Source organism: Cucurbita pepo, chromosome 14 (assembly GCF_057944985.1).
Source record: "Cucurbita pepo subsp. pepo isolate OVF chromosome 14, ASM5794498v1, whole genome shotgun sequence".
Classification (NCBI taxonomy): Eukaryota; Viridiplantae; Streptophyta; class Magnoliopsida; order Cucurbitales; family Cucurbitaceae; genus Cucurbita; species Cucurbita pepo.
In genome coordinates, this window is record NC_141811.1 from 2,484,112 (window position 1) to 2,500,610 (window position 16,499).

Here is a 16,499-nt window from a genome sequence, read left to right on the forward strand (position 1 = left end):
TATATATATATATATATTTATTTTACTTTTCATCATTATAATTAAAATTTTCAATTTTTTAATAATTCAAGGCGAACCTATATCTAAAAAAGAAATCTAAATTTAAATTATTGTCGAGTTTATTTTGTAAAACATTGATAGAAAATTTGCTTTACGTGGAAGGAACCACTTTAGAAATCATTCTAAATAAATTATTAACACCGAAATATAACAAAAAGAAAACGGGATGCTTTTCGATATGACATTGTTGAAAATTATTTGAATTAATATAATCCACAAATTTATATGCAACTTTTAATATTATGCCTATTTTAAAGTTTTTATTTTTCCAAATAAATTTATAATTTTCTCTCTTTAATTTCCATCCCTTTCATGTACATTTTTTTTAAATATATTTTTTCAATAATATATAGAAATATTTATTATTTTTTAATTTTAATTTATATAATTTAAAAAGATAAGTGTTTTTACTTTGGTTTCGTGGCTGTTATTAAGTGCAATTACATAACTTGTCATTGTGAATGGAATAAGTTATCATGAATTAGGTTAATTAAAGTGCTCCAACTTTATATCTTATGAGTTAACGCGGGTCGAATTCGTTTGATTAATACAGTTATTTTTTATTAAATTATCAACACGTAACTTAGTATTCACATTATAAGTAATCGTTCGTGATAATAATAAAAATAAAAAAACTTTTTAAAAAGTTAATGACTTTCAAATTTTAAAAATTAGGTCCAATCAAACTGAAAAACACAATAATTATAAATTTATTTTAAATTTAGAGAATAATTTATTAAAATGTCGCTCGAACTAATATAGATTTCTTTCAACGCTAGACTAATGAAACTAACGATCTTAAAAAAAATCTAAACTGATTTGTTTGTAAACGTTTATAAGTCTAGTTGATAAATTTATTAAGCCTGCTAATTAATATTAATTAACGTTATCGTGGAAAATATATTAATTAACGTTTCACACCTTTTATTTTAAATTTTCTTTATTGGTAAGTCTATTATTGAAGAGACATTGGTGGGTACCAATCTACTTTCATGTTTCACACATTCTTATAACATTAATCCAATCAAATTTATTTACTATATCATATCATCATATAATATTGTACGTTTGTGGTTCAATTTCAACGTTTGATTAAATTTTATCGGTTATGTGTCTAGTTATAATTCGACGCATTTAATTGGTCGAAAATAGAATAATAATTTATTATAATTTTAGAAAATTTACAAATCATTTATTATAACTTATCATATTTTTTTTTTTTGTTGAAAATAAATTATGTTCTGTCTGTCGTAGTTTTAGAAAATTTACATAAATGTCATAATTTCATAATTATTTTATTATATATTAATAATGAAATTTTACGAAACTATATAATTTATTACATTTTTTATAATGATCGGTCGTAGTCTTAACCATTTTTGTATGTTATGTTATAATTGTCATATTTTTTTGAGTTGGAAACAAATAATGATCAATTGCAATTATAGGAAACAAAGGTTATTATCTAACTTATAATTTCTTATTTTAGAAAACTATTTGACTTTTTATTTTATTTTCATGAGATGAAATAAAAAACAATTTGGAAACATAAAATAAACAAAAATGGTATGCAATGAAAAAATAAAACAATAATTAAAAATAAAATTAATTTTGTTACAAGATCGACTTTCATCCAGAGATGTCTATGAGGCGGATGGGCAGGAGACAGATAAACCTTCCCGTCCTTGTCTTCATCATCTATTTCAATCTCCATTCTCGAAAAAATTTTAGTTTATTTTTGTGGAGTTAGGACAGGATTCGAGTTCCGCTAAAAAATTTCCATTAATTTTGTTTAAAGTTATTATTAAAAAAAAAACACTGACAATTTTTATGTTTAATATAATTATTATTAAAAATGATAAAACGTCCTAATAAATCCAATAATGTTTCGTAACAAAAATATAATATAATATTATATTAACATAATTTATAAAAATTTAAATTTTAATATTAGAAATTCTCACCATTAAGAAAAAACCTTCAATATCGTCTTTTAACTTAAATATTACAATATAATATAATATAATCTTAAACATATTTAATTTAAATAAATAAACAAATTATATATAAATAAATAAACAAATTATGTAGAGTGAGATCAGGTCGAGGTCGAGGAGTATAATTCTTATCTCCAATTTTGTTGGGCTAACATTTTTATTTTATTTTATTTTATTTTTGCATTATTCATATTATAATTTAACAAAAATCAACACATACATAATATTTTTTATTAATTGAATTAAATTTCAATTTCCAAAAAAAAAAAAAAAAAATCTGAATATATAAAAATGGAGTGAAATTAATAAAATCTGTTGAATAAAAATAAGAGAAACAAAAAAAATCTAGATTGAGAATTGGCAACCGTACATATAATATAGATTTTATGTGGAGTACATAAATAATTGAGTTTGTATTAAATTTCGAAATGATTGCTCTAAAGTTTTTATTAAATGCCATAAAAGAATTCAATGATTAAGGTTAAAAAAAAAAAAGAAATTGTAATTGTAATTTTTATTTTTTTGAGTTCAAAATTTTATTTCGTGTCTTTTCATTGAAAAAAAAGGAAAATAAATAAGATAAGAACAATTAATTACAAATCCAGCACAAGTCCCCTGGCCCACGATCCACCTTTCTCCTCCGCCGGTCGCGGATCGCCGGTAGCCGCCGTCATTTGTCTTTTTAGCCTTCACTTGCCGTTTGCAGGTGCGCTTGTTGACGTGATCCAGGGTAGAACCTTAACAGGAGAGATCCTCTTACGGAGGAAGAAAGATCGACGGTTACACCGGCGACGTGGTGGAGCCCGCCGCTGACTGTGATAGAATGGATACGAAGAGATTGAAAGGACAAATGGTAAACTGTTTATGGATGATTCTTAACCTTTATTATTAACCTTTGTCCCAATTTGTGGAATAGTATGAAAAAACTTCACGATCTTCACAATAAATAGGGTGCGAAGAAATGAACGGCTAATATGACGAACACATCGATGAATAGTAATGTTCAATTATTTGTCAGACAAAATAAAAAAATAGGAGTTAATTTAGTAATGGATTTGGGAATCACATTCCCTGTAACTTGAACTGGTCGACGAAATAGGCATGAAATCGGTGTCCGATTATAAATTCTGTCTTTATATAACCATTATTTCATTTAAAAGCTGAGAGCTCACCATGTGGACAGGAAAGCAGTCCAACTTTTTCTCTGCTCTGAATTACTGTGAGAGCAGCTTCCATAATATCCACTTTTGATTAGATTCCCATTCGTTTTCGAAGAGAAAGCAAGAGTTAGATCTCTTCTTTTCGGATCCAGATGCAAACAAAATTTTCGTAAGTTCTTCTTTTTGATTCCTTTTAATCTTTTGTGTTTTAAACTTGAAATTTGTTAACATCCCAATCAAATTCTTGTTGATTGGAGATTTCAAGATTTGAAGATTTGAAGCTCCATGATTAAGTCATGAGAGCTTGAAGCTGCCCTTTCCTGAAGTATGTGAAAAACCTGCATTTACATTTCGTTGTTAGATCAAATTCTTGTTGTTGGTCAATGAATTTCGTAATTCCATTATTGTTCTTGGAAGATTTGGATTCTGAACTCCATGGCAATGGCCAATTTGAGGGTGGAAAGGCCGAGTTTCAAAGCACTGTTTAAAACCATATTGATATCTTTATAATTCAAAAAGTTGTAGCTATTAGATTAATATTGGTTCTTGAACTTTATGTTAATTAATGTTACATAGCTAGTGGACTTCTTCTTATCTTCAAACTTAAAAATATAGAGGAAGTGTGAACAAGTTGGCTCAATCAGCATTTATCTCTTAGAAAGTTGTATAAATTCTTCACAGATGGTTTATGTTCAGAAATTTTGTCATCGTTTCAAGCTACATAGATCAGGTTCCTGAAATTTTGTCTTTGTATTCCATCATTTTGGTTATTGTTTCTTTTTGTTTATATGACTGATAAGATATGCAAACTAAATTTTCTTCTCAGAAGTTGAATCAAGATACTCTCGGCTACTCTGGTGCTGAAACGACATTCGAAAAATTCGAGTCAATCAGGTTCAAGGCTGACTCGAGTCGAATCTTGTTGCGAAAATGGCAATGGATCATACTGTAAAAGTGATTCTAGGCTCAATTGCCTTTGCAACGTTCTGGTTATTAGCTGTTTTCCCTGCTATCCCATTTCTACCAGTTGGGAGAACTGCAGGGTCTCTCCTGGGGGCAATGCTAATGGTCGTGTTCCGAGTCCTAACTCCAGATCAAGCGTATGCGGCCATTGATCTCCCAATACTTGGTCTTCTATTTGGGACAATGGTAGTAAGTGTTTATCTTGAAAGAGCTGATATGTTCAAGTATTTGGGTAAGGTGCTGTCATGGAGGAGCAAAGGAGCAAAGGATTTGATTTGTCGAGTGTGTCTGATATCTGCAATTTCAAGTGCTTTCTTCACCAATGACACGTCGTGTGTGGTTTTGACCGAGTTCGTTTTGAAAATTGCTAGGCAACATAATCTTCCACCTCGTCCCTTCCTTCTTGCCCTTGCATCAAGTGCAAATATTGGTTCTTCAGCCACACCTATTGGCAACCCCCAAAACTTGGTGATAGCTGTTCAGAGTAAAATCCCTTTTGGAGAATTTGTGGTTGGAATACTCCCAGCTATGCTTGTTGGTGTTGTTGTAAACGCTTTAATTATTCTTATCCTATATTGGAAATTGCTATCTGTTCAAAAGGATGAAGAAGATCCATCCTCAGAAATTGTAGCAGATGAAGTTGTTCTTTCTCATAGATTTTCACCTGCCAGATTGTCACACACACAAATTCCATCCCTTAACTCTCCGGAATGGGAATCTCGGTTGGATTCGATGAACGCAAATGTCGAAACTCAAAGATCAGTAAGTTCAAAAGAAAATGAAATCCACAGGTCTCATAGTGCTTTGACAGAGTCGGCAAGAATATCAGATGCATCTTCTCAGAAAAGGGAAGAAGGGTTTTCTTCTAAGAGCCTAAACTCAATGGATAAACAGAAAGAATCAGTCTCTTTGCAGTCCTCTGAAGAAAAGGAGCATTGGAGCACAAAGTGGAGAAGGATTGCATGGAAATGCTGCGTTTATCTTGTGACTATAGGAATGCTTGTTGCTCTGTTGATGGGGTTGAACATGTCATGGACTGCAGTGACTGCTGCACTCGCTCTTGTGGTTCTTGATTTCAAGGATGCTCAGCCATGCCTAGAAAAGGTTTCCTATTCACTTTTAGTGTTCTTCTGTGGGATGTTTATGACGGTTGATGGGTTCAACAAGACTGGACTGCCAAGTGCTTTTTGGGATTTCATGGAGCCGCATGCTCAGATTGATCGTGTTTCTGGGATTGTTGTGCTTGCTCTTGTCATACTATACCTCTCAAACTTGGCTTCAAACGTGCCTACTGGTACTAAATTCTTCCTTGCTTTCCAAGTTTTCAATTTTCTTTTCCAATTCCATCATATCTTATGCTTTTTGAGTGTGATCTTGTTAGTTCTACTGCTTGGAGCACGTGTCGCCGCGTCGGCTGCTGCGATATCTCCAACGGAAGAGAAACGGGCATGGCTGCTTTTAGCTTGGATCAGTACTGTGGCTGGAAACCTCTCATTGTTAGGCTCAGCTGCCAACTTGATTGTGTGCGAGCAGGCTCGTCGCACTCCACAGCTAAGCTACAATTTGTCCTTCTGGAATCATCTTAAGTTTGGAGTTCCCTCAACTCTCATTGTCACTGCCATTGGTTTAGTTCTTATAAAGTGATTTCCTTTTGTTTTTTTCTTGCTTTCTTTTATGAATGGTTAGAATTGTAGATTTCGTTTGAAGTTCATCTATATAGATATGAAGAGTGTTTCCTTGATAAAAGTCTGTACAAATTTATGTATCACACAATTGTTCCAGATATGGTTGAGTTGAGAATCGAAATGAATTGATAACTACCCATTTTTTAATATTTATTATTAATGCAACATTGTAGGTTTAAAACGCTCTTTTCTTTCTGTTGGTCTCGCTACTTCGCCTCTATTTTTAAAGGGTGAGGGTGACAACTTGGTGGTCTATGCCGTAAACGATGAGTGTGAATCAAAGGCCCCATTGATGCATGAAACACTCTATTTGAGGAGTACGATCGCTACTTCGTCCTTATTTCTAAAGGGCGAAGGTGGCGGTCTGGTAGTCCACCCTTGGCCTATGTAGCTCAGAGCCCCAGCTAACACGTGAAACACACACTTTGCTCGAGGAGTACGATCGCAAGACCGAAACTCAAAGCATGTTCGCATGCTAAAGTTATTGTAATGTGCTTTTTATTTGCATATCTTAAAGTATTTTAAAGAGTGGTCGGGAGAATCAAAGATAATTATGTGGTTTCTTTCTCGGAGATCCACGTTTTATTTTTGTTAAGATTAGAAACAAGCATAATAGTTATTCTATCGAGATAATTATACAAATAAGTTATATTTTCATTTCAATAAGACAGATCAAATACAAGAGATTATTATTCCGGGACGAGAACAATAATTTCTTATCTTCGAAATTCCTTTACTCAATCAACCTTGAGAATCATTTAAAGCTTGAAAGAATGAAAATGCATCCTTTATGTAAGAAAGTCATCTCATAAACAGAAATATGCTAAGAATCATCTCAACTTTGAACACAAAAGGATGTGTGAATTTATGAAACTGATCACATCTTGTTTCAAAATATGAAATAATTTGCAAAAATAGGCACAAGCATCAATGTTATTTGTTCGACTAGAGGTGTTCATTGATTGAGTTGGTGGAGTTAAAATATTTATTAGATACGATTTCGTGATATAATTTTTTTTAATTATTAAGTAATGAATCCAACCCAACCATAAAATATTTGAGTTAGGTTGGTTCGGTTCATTTATTCAGATTTTTGTTTTCAATAAAAGTAAAACGTCCATATAAAAACGTCTATTTCTTTTATTTTCAAATTTTGGATTAATATATATTTAAAAAAATTCAAGTTTCCATTATTTTAGACGTAAATTTGGAAAGTTGACCAAAAATATATACGTAGTAAACCCATGCAAATAATGGACTGGCCCAAATTCAAAAGGGTAGATCCGTAATCAGCCACCAGTTGCATTTGGAGTATTGTGACTGCCAAAAAAAAAAAAAAAAAAAATCAAAATGAAAAAAAGAAAAAGAAAAAAAAAAGGATATTCAAATTACATTTCTTAAATAATATTTTTATCTTCTGTTATTAAAAAAAAAATTATAAAAATTGATAGTTACTATCAGACATACTTTTATGTTGGTGACTCAGAAATTTCTGAAAGAACGTGTGAGTAAAGACAAAATATGTTTACACAACTCGTATTAATTCGTGAATACATTATTCACTATTAAAAATAATTTAAAATAAGTCAAATAGATAATTTATTAAAATAAAAAATGACGAGAAAATGTCAAATTCAAATTCTAATTTTTATTACAGATCTCGAGCACAAAACGTTACATGATGACCCAAATTTTACCCTGTATTTTTGTTGGGATAGAAGAAGTATAATAGTATTTAAACTTATTTTTTTTTAAATATTAAAATATCGATTATTCAATTTTTAAAAAATAAATTATATGAAAAAGTAAATGCACTAACTATTATCCATATGATTTCTCCAACTTTATATTAAAAGAATGTAAATAAATAAATAAAGGGCACAAAATGATGAAGTCTACTGCATTAGACATCATCACTTATTTACTTAATAATTAAGGCCCCACTAATAATTAGTCTTTTTTTTTTCTTTTTATAAAAATATAATTATAACTAATAATTTATATTTATATTTATCGAGGAGAGTTCAATAAATACAATATTATAATAATCTCTGGAGTAAAAAACTATATTGTTAAAATTATTTTTTCGAAATTATAAATTTGTGAAATTCTAATTTGGAATATTTTCCCAAATTTTAAAAAACTATATATATTTTTTTTTTCATAAAATTCATATTTAGTTTTTATGGTTGAAAAAAATAAGAAATTATAATTGAAAATTTTAAACGGTGTGAACTAATGACTTAATTGACATGTGTTCATATTCTATTTTCCATATTAAAAATTAAAAAAAAAAGTCAACACTCAATTTTGAGAAGAATATTCTATAAATATTTATGACAATAATATATCTTCATTATTAAATATATTTATAATGAAAATGTTAGTATTATATGGTTGACATAACATAATGTTGGAAACATAATCACGTAACATAATGGAAACGATTAAAATAAAATAAATAATAAATTGAAAGTTAAAGTGGAAAAATTAAATATTTAAAATTAAAAAAAAAAAGGTTTATTAAAGTTTGGTGGCAGGTTCTAGAGAGAGAAAGAGAGAAGAAAAGCAATGAATGATGAAATAATTTATTTTATTTACGCATTTCTTAAAATATATTAAAAATATCAACTTTCGACAACTCCATGTCGTAGCTGAGGCAGACTCTTTCTCTTTCATTTCTCTCTCTCTCTCTCTCTCTCTTTCTCTCACTTTCGTTACGCGATTTTCTCAATCCCACAATTCAGTATGAAATGGAGAAGATTGATGTAACGTTTCGCCTCTGATAATTTGTGATTTCAGATTCTAGGGTTTCGATTCCTCTAATTTCTCTTCTGTTTGAATTACTGTGGAAGTCTACCTCACTAGGATTTGGGCGAGTAGAGTGGGATTCTACTGGAATTTGCAGTTTCCGATATCTAAGGTAACACTTCTTCATTTCTTTCTTTTAATCTAATTTTAGTAAATTATTGATTATCCGGTTTTAGTTTCTTTAGTCACTGTGCTAGTTTATCTGTATCAGATTCATGGTAGATCTGTATCGTAGAGTATAGTTTCGAGCGCGATGGACGTGTAGCTCGTTGTTTCATTTCCTAATAAGCTTGGGAAAGAAAAGGAGGAAATTAAATTTGGAAGTGTGGTTGGTGACGACAGAGCTTAATGGTTCAGTTCATTTCGTTGCAGTGGGAATTTCGGTTTATATCAGATGACACAAGCGATTAGAGGTTGGATTTGGATTTGGATTTTTTTTTCCCCATCTGATCTAGTCAATTTTTTTCCTACCTTTCCTTAATAAGAAGTTGTTTCGGAGTGGAAGGCAGCTAGAATCATTCGAATGTTGGGTATGTTGACTGTCTAATCGTTTTTACTTGTTCGGCGGTGTAATTAATGGTCTCAAGCTCTCATTAACCATTAGTTTTCCCTTATTGCGAGGATTAAAGGTTGCTTACCAACTTTGATTCTTTATTTTTATTATTCTGTTTTGTTTTTTTCCTTCTCATGTCCATCAATGAGACTTTTCTTTTAATACAGATCAAGGACTATATTTTATATCAATAAAAGTAATTACGTGAGAAACTGGACACAGTTTTATAACCCCATTGAAGAAGTAGATTTGGGGATTATGAAAAAATCTCAAATTTATCAATGATAAGATAATAGAAATTTGACTGTCTCCAATTAAGAAGTAGATTTGGGGATTATTAAAGAGAGTCAAATAGTGCTTGAAAAATCTTTGCACTATTTTCTTAATTCAAAGATTCAAAGGTATTTTGTGATTGTGGACCCATATCAGCCACGAAAGGCACTATTTATCCAATCGTCTCATCTGTACCTTTCAAATTTGAACCTCAGATTCAAAACTGTAAGATTGTGATTGTCGGTAGTGATTCGTATGCGTTGGAAGACTTCAAAAGCTTTAGAGAAACTTACCCAGTTTTTGCAGTATTGCTGCTGAAGAATATAAAGCTAATGGATCCAGAGTTTGCTTGGAACATGTTTGTTGTATCTGAGGTCGTGAAATCCTGAATTTCCTGCATGCACAAGCTTACTTTTCGTTCAGGCTATCTAGACATTTTCTTAGAACATATATATATTATTTAAATTCTAACTGGATCAGTTTTCAGTTTTTATAATAATAAATAGAATGCTGTTTCTCTAACAGATACATCATTCTTCTTGGTATCTTAAGCATTCAAATTTCCACTTCCTTTTCATGCAGGATTTTGTTACAAGTTCCTGATTGTTGGGCTTTCTCAAATCTTAGCTGAAGTGGTAGTTTGGGTCCTCAGTCACAGCTTTACCAGCGTGTCTATGGTATGAAGGGTATCATTTACTTGTCGGATGCCTTGGAAGTGTAACATCTGCTTAATCATCCGTTTTCACGAAATATTTTCTCCTGCAGAGTGAGTTCAATTTAGAGTCGCTTCTTTGCTTCTTCCACATAATTTAGGATAAAAGCCAAAAATGCCTTCATGGTGGGGGAAGTCGTCATCCAAAGAAGTGAAGAAGAAAGCGAGCAAGGAAAGTTTCATTGATTCATTACACCGTAAGTTTAAGAATCCACCTGAAGGGAAAGTGAACTGCAGATCAGGAAGTTCTCGTAGACGTGGTGGTGACACTATATCTGAGAAGGGGTCTAAATCACCTCTATCAAGATCACCATCACCTTCCAAAGAAGTATCTAGATGTCAAAGTTTTGCTGAAAGATCACGTTCTCACAAACTTCCACTTCCAGATTTGCACCGTGTAGGTATAAGTCGCACAGATTCTGGGATTGGTGTGACAGCAAAATCTAAATTAGAGAGAAGTTCCAAGACATCTTCATTCCTACCCCTCCCTAGACCTGCATGTATTCGAAGTAGGCCAGGTCCTGCAGATTTGGATGGAGATTTGGTCACTGGTTCAGTCTCTGGTGAGTCCTTGAGTGATAGTGATGATCCCAACGATTCACGACAACGTAGTCCTCGGGCAACAGACTTTGCCATTGGGGCTAGAACTGTGATAGCTTCTACTGAACCTAGGTATGCTCTCACATCTTTATTTCATTTTTTATCTTTCATTCGGGAGTCATTCTTTTCATTGTCCGTAGTCTTGGTTGAATCGCTTAATAAGGTTACTTGCATCATTTTGTCCATATTCTACAGCAGTCAGCTTGCATCTGATGCGTTGTTTTTTTAACTTATTATTTTACTTGTCCCTTACATATTTGATGGATTTTTCTGAAGTGCAACTGTCAAAGATCAGTCTCCTACTGTCGTGCAAATACATTTAAAAGAGGGAAAGAAAGCGGAAAATGTTCCATTTCCTCATAAAAGTGCTTCAATACCCAAACGGAGGCCTTTAAGCAGCAACGTAACAAATCTACAAGTTCCTCGCCATGGGGCCTTCTTTAGTGCTCCTGATAGTTCTATGTCTAGTCCCTCCAGAAGTCCTATGAGGGTATTTAGCACTGAGCAAGTCGTGAACGCTGCTGTTTGGGCTGGAAAATCTCACCCAGATGTCGTTTTAGGTGGATCTGGCCATTGTTCGAGTCCTGGTTCTGGTCACAATTCAGGGCACAACTCTATGGGAGGTGATATGGCGGGCCACTTCTTTTGGCAACAAAGTAGGGGTAGCCCTGAATATTCTCCAGTACCTAGTTCTAGAATGACTAGCCCCGGCCCTAGTTCCAGAATTCAAAGTGGTGCTGTCACGCCTATTCATCCTAGAGCAGGAGCTGTACCTGCTGAGTCACAAACATGCTGGCCTGATGAGAAACAAACTCATCGTTTGCCTCTTCCTCCCATAGCAATCTCAAACTCTTCACCGTTTTCGCATTCAAATTCCGCAGTGACATCTCCTACAGTTCCTAGGAGCCCAGGAAGGACAGAGAATCCAGCAAGCCCAGGTTCACGCTGGAAAAAGGGGAAGCTACTGGGTAGGGGAACATTTGGGCACGTATATGTTGGTTTTAATAGGTATGTTAACAGAGTAAACATTTAATTTGTCAATGTCACTGATTCATGCAAAAGTTTGTTCATTCACAATACTAGTTATGATGCTGTAGCTATTAAACCTTTATTATAATATAATATTGATGCCATTTATTTCTCTTACTTGTGAGGTCTGTCGTTTTTAGTGCGTAACATGGTTGATTTTCTACCACCGATAACATAATACGTAACATGTCTTTTGTTTTTTTCTTTCGATGTGATGCTCTCTGATTTTTGTTTCTTTTCTTTTTTTTTGGGTTCATTTATTGCAATCATTTAGCGAAAGTGGAGAAATGTGTGCAATGAAGGAGGTCACGTTATTTTCTGATGATGCAAAGTCTAAGGAAAGTGCTAAACAATTAATGCAGGTACAAGTTCTATTTTATGCAAATCTCATTTAGTGCTTCCGTTTTTCACTCTTTAATATTTCTATTTTTTATTTAGAATTTACTTAATTTTATGGTAGGAAATTGCTTTACTGAGTCGTTTGCGGCATCCCAACATCGTGCAGTATTATGGTTCGGAAACAGTGAGTATTTTACTTCTAATTTAATTTTTGCTGTTAACATTCTCGTTATATTATTATGAGGGAAGAGGTTGTGTTGAAGTTGTCCTATTTTAAACAAATCCTTCCCCTTTCTGTGGATGGAATTTCCTCCATTCAGAATGTAGGCCTGCCAATTTTTTTTTTTTTTTTTTTTCTCTTTTGGGGGGGATGGGTGGTTGGCAGTTTTCTATGATGATAAAAGTCTTTGGAGGTGAGGCATCTATACTGTTTAGGATTCAACTCGAGACCTAATGGGTGTGGTTGGAAATCTGGATTTAGGTGGTTATGTAATCTTCCATGTTTGAACATGTAATTTTTTTTATTTGAAATCATTTGTAACAGGTGGGTGACAAATTCTATATATATCTGGAATATGTATCTGGTGGTTCCATTTATAAATTACTACAAGAATATGGACAATTTGGGGAACTAGCAATCCGTAGCTATACTCAACAACTGCTATCAGGACTTGCATATTTGCATGCTAAAACTACAGTGCACAGGTGATTGTGATTTAAGAATCTTGCCCACAGTTTTTCTGACACATGCAATAGTGTAGTATTGGCGTAGCTGCTACTATCTTATTGTACATTGTTTGCCGGACTTTATACACGATTGAACTTCTAACCTCTGCAGGGATATTAAAGGAGCAAACATACTTGTTGACCCAAATGGACGTGTTAAATTGGCAGACTTTGGGATGGCAAAGCATGTAAGATAGCTCACAGTTTATACCTTACTGTACCTCAAATTATATGCTTTGAAAGCATTACTAATTTTGACATCTCCATCCATTAAAGTTATAGAGCTTGTTTTCTTCTTTTTGTTTATCAATTATCAACTATCTTGTGCATATCAAAATTGTACATAACAAGTAATATTTGAATTATTGTTAAAATTCAATGATAAAAGTCAATTGTAATATGGAAAATAGGAAATTATTAAATAGTATATACGAAGAACATATATTATTGAAAACCCATGATTTTATTTTAGTTAATGATTAACAAATGCATATTTATCAGTTTCATATTTATCTACTATATTTACATTGTATATGTTAGAATTTACTTCTCAAAGTTTTTCTATTATAAATTATTCTAGTATGTGGATATACACTGAAATCTTAGAACTTTTCATTCAATCAACATGGTAAGACATCAGTAAATCTATGATCCTTTTTCACTTACAACAGGATGTTAGTGGGTTAATGCACAGCTGTTTTTTTAACTCTGTTCCCTTTGGTTCCAGATCACAGGCCAATCGTGTCCACTATCATTGAAGGGCAGCCCTTACTGGATGGCACCTGAGGTAAGAATTTATTGTATATTTAAGCAAAAATCATAACTAAATGATTCATATATCTGACCAAATATTTCCTAGGTCATAAAGAACTCAAATGGTTGCAACCTTGCGGTTGATATTTGGAGTCTTGGATGTACCGTTCTGGAGATGGCTACTACGAAGCCACCCTGGAGCCAGTATGAAGGGGTGAGTAAGGACGCTTTTAAATATCAAGCAATAAAAGTGTTTTCAATAACAGGACTTACAGTTTGTTATCAAATCTCTACTGGACTGATGAGAAAGCACATTTAAATCCCCAATAATCATTTTGAAGGCTTTTGGTGTTGTATTTTCTTTTTTAGTTTAATTATTATAAGACGCATTCTATTAGCATTGTAATTTGTACGGAAATGTTTTTTTTTTACACATTATTATTTATTCTTCTGAAAGTTCTTGGTTTCGTGTGTGGTCCGGTCTATCTTGAATGTTTTCTTGAAGCTTACTCTCACATTTCATACACAGTACCTTGTTCTTTGTTCTGACGATGGGACATTTTATATCCTTGCCTAAAAGGTTGCTGCGATGTTTAAGATTGGTAATAGCAAGGAACTCCCGGTAATTCCAGAGCACCTCTCAGATGATGGTAAGGATTTTGTGAGACTGTGTCTGCAACGAAACCCGCTTCATCGACCTACAGCTGCTCAACTCTTGGAGCATCCCTTTGTCAAATATGCTGCGCCTGTAGAGAGGCCTATTTTGAGTTCTGAACCTTCTGATACAACTCCTGGGGTTACAAACGGAGTGAAGATTTTGGTACACACTTTTTTTACATTGCTTTTTGATTCATCACAGCACATTAATTCACGAAGCGTATGGCTCTCTTGTGGTTGGGTTTTGTTGCTGTCTGCGCTATTTCATTTTACTGCAAATGCGGTTACAACGGCTTCTCCTTAATTTGCATGGTGCAAATGATTCTGCTATGTGTTGCTATCTTACTTGGTTCTTATTTGAAATATATTGATATTTTAGTCAAATATTAGGCTAAGCTACGTGACCAGCTGTGAGTCTATGACAAATTAGTAGAGTTTTGATGTTTAAATAGCTCTAGGACACTTGGATTATTGTGGAAAGATTAGTTTCGTTAGTTCTGTAAATAATTCTTTTTCTCTTTTCTTTCCATTCTTGGTTCTGAGTTTTGTCTATTCATCACTTCCAGGGTATTGGTCAATCACGGACTACTTCTGTGGACTCTGATAGTAGACTTGCAGTTCATTCTTCAAGAGTCTCAAAAGCTGTTCTTCATGCCAGGTTCTTTCTTCTTCTCCCAGCCCCCCAAATCCTCAACGAAAAATATATAAATAAGAAAAAAAGATATACACTGATTGAGGCGAGATTAATTCTGATTTCATTTTTCATCCAGTGAAATCAATATTCAAAGAAACATATCATGCCCTGTTTCACCAATTGGAAGCCCTCTTTTGCACTCGCGATCACCTCATACCAGTGGAAGAATGTCTCCTTCACCCATATCAAGTCCACGAACCACTTCGGGCTCATCCACACCTTTGACAGGATGTGGTGGTGCAATTCCTTACAACCACCTGAAACAAGCTATATACTTGCAAGATGGATTTGGAAGCAAGCCAAAGTCCTTAAATAGCACACCGTACAGCAGCTGTATATCCTTCCATGATTCAAATCCCGATATTTTTCGAGGGTTGCAGCCTGGGGCTCACATATTCTCTGAAATGATACCAGAAAATGATATATTGGGAAAGCAGGTCGGACGGCCTGCTTATGGTGAATTGTATGATGGACAGCAGGTCTTAGCTGACCGAGTGTCTCGACAGCTCCTGAGGGATCATGTTAAAACAAACCCCTCTCTTGATTTGAGTCCTACCCCCACAACGTCTAGCCGCATGAATGGTATCTGACTCCGAATGCATCCACCTACTAGAGCTAGTTTTCAGGAATAAGAGGCTTTTTCTTTGGATTGGAGGGACTATTACCTAATCACTACTGCCAAGAAAACGTTATATAAGAACGGAGGGGGCGGGCATAGTGTAGACTAAGGTTATGATTTTTTAAGGATATCAAGTGGAAGTAGCTGGTATATGAAGTCTTCCACCACGGAATCAGTGGAGATAATTCTTTATACATTCTAATTTTTGGAGGATAAGAAGGCTCGTCTGTGTGGCTGAATTAACATCTGGCTCGATTTGATCGGCAATGACCTTCGGTATCAGTTTGTACAGTGGTCAAATGTTCGATTTATCATCTGACCAACTAATCCGAGATGCAAATTTTTTAACTTTGTTCATGCTGGATGACTTCTGATGATCCAATGTGAAAAGGAGGTTACTTGAGATAGAGAGAACTACTCGGGGGTATCCATGGAGTTCCTGAACTAGGAAAGCATTTACAGAAGTGACAAATGTACATTTTTTAGATCATCATATAGAAAGCTAAAGGACCAAATGGTAATTACCATCCCTGAACCTCTTCCTTTCAACAAAAAAAAAAAAAAAAAGGGAAAGAAATCATGCTGTACGGTTGTTGAAGGAATGATCTGGCTTTAGTATCTGTCAGGGTGTTATTGAGAGAATCAGGAATTTGTACAGCACATGGAATTAAAGTTCGTTATAGTGATTTATGGAAGTTCAGGTATGACTGTCATTTTATGTTGGTTTGAACCTGATTGTTGAATGAGCACTACATTTCCATGCAGAAAGAGGGGATAATTCAGATTTGAGGCACAAATTTTGAAACCTAAAATCAAGCAATAGTTTATAATAAATATGAAATTTGGTTCTCATGATTTTAAATAAATT

The 16,499-nt window shown here is 33.5% G+C and overlaps 2 protein-coding genes across 5 annotated transcripts; both read left to right on the top strand.

The window, feature by feature from the left end:
• The first annotated feature begins 2,730 nt into the window (after positions 1-2,730).
• On the top strand, positions 2,731-6,000 carry LOC111810083 (Divalent ion symporter). Of its 4 annotated transcripts, XM_023696651.2 has the most exons (4): positions 2,731-2,910; positions 3,241-3,386; positions 4,044-5,474; positions 5,562-6,000. In XM_023696651.2, the coding sequence occupies exons 3-4, from the start codon at positions 4,148-4,150 to the stop codon at positions 5,822-5,824; spliced, it is 1,590 nt and encodes a 529-aa protein (XP_023552419.1). In that variant the 5' UTR covers positions 2,731-2,910; positions 3,241-3,386; positions 4,044-4,147; the 3' UTR covers positions 5,825-6,000. The 4 variants fall into 4 exon arrangements, with proteins under 4 accessions (XP_023552419.1, XP_086973340.1, XP_086973338.1 ...); XM_087117214.1 differs by lacking the exon at positions 2,731-2,910 and having other exon boundaries at positions 3,111-3,386; positions 4,047-5,474; XM_087117212.1 differs by lacking the exon at positions 2,731-2,910 and having other exon boundaries at positions 3,112-3,386.
• A 2,502-nt stretch (positions 6,001-8,502) lies between these two features.
• LOC111810085 (mitogen-activated protein kinase kinase kinase YODA) lies at positions 8,503-16,344 on the top strand. The gene is made up of 12 exons (XM_087117372.1): positions 8,503-8,788; positions 10,085-10,886; positions 11,091-11,822; positions 12,118-12,205; positions 12,304-12,366; positions 12,727-12,887; positions 13,021-13,096; positions 13,636-13,695; positions 13,768-13,875; positions 14,242-14,481; positions 14,885-14,976; positions 15,089-16,344. Exons 2-12 carry the CDS (start codon positions 10,330-10,332, stop codon positions 15,600-15,602), a joined length of 2,691 nt encoding a protein of 896 aa, XP_086973498.1. The 5' UTR covers positions 8,503-8,788; positions 10,085-10,329; the 3' UTR covers positions 15,603-16,344.
• Positions 16,345-16,499: the final 155 nt, after the last annotated feature.

Coding starts and splice junctions, on each gene's coding strand:
- LOC111810085 (XM_087117372.1), top strand. CDS start 10,330: ATGCCTTCATGGTGGGGGAAGTCGTCATCCAAAGAAGTGAAGAAGAAA. Junction 12,888..13,020: donor GCTAAAACTACAGTGCACAG/GTGATTGTGATT, acceptor TAACCTCTGCAG/GGATATTAAAGGAGCAAACA. Junction 14,482..14,884: donor CAAACGGAGTGAAGATTTTG/GTACACACTTTT, acceptor CATCACTTCCAG/GGTATTGGTCAATCACGGAC.
- LOC111810083 (XM_023696651.2), top strand. CDS start 4,148: ATGGCAATGGATCATACTGTAAAAGTGATTCTAGGCTCAATTGCCTTT. Junction 5,475..5,561: donor GGCTTCAAACGTGCCTACTG/GTACTAAATTCT, acceptor TGATCTTGTTAG/TTCTACTGCTTGGAGCACGT.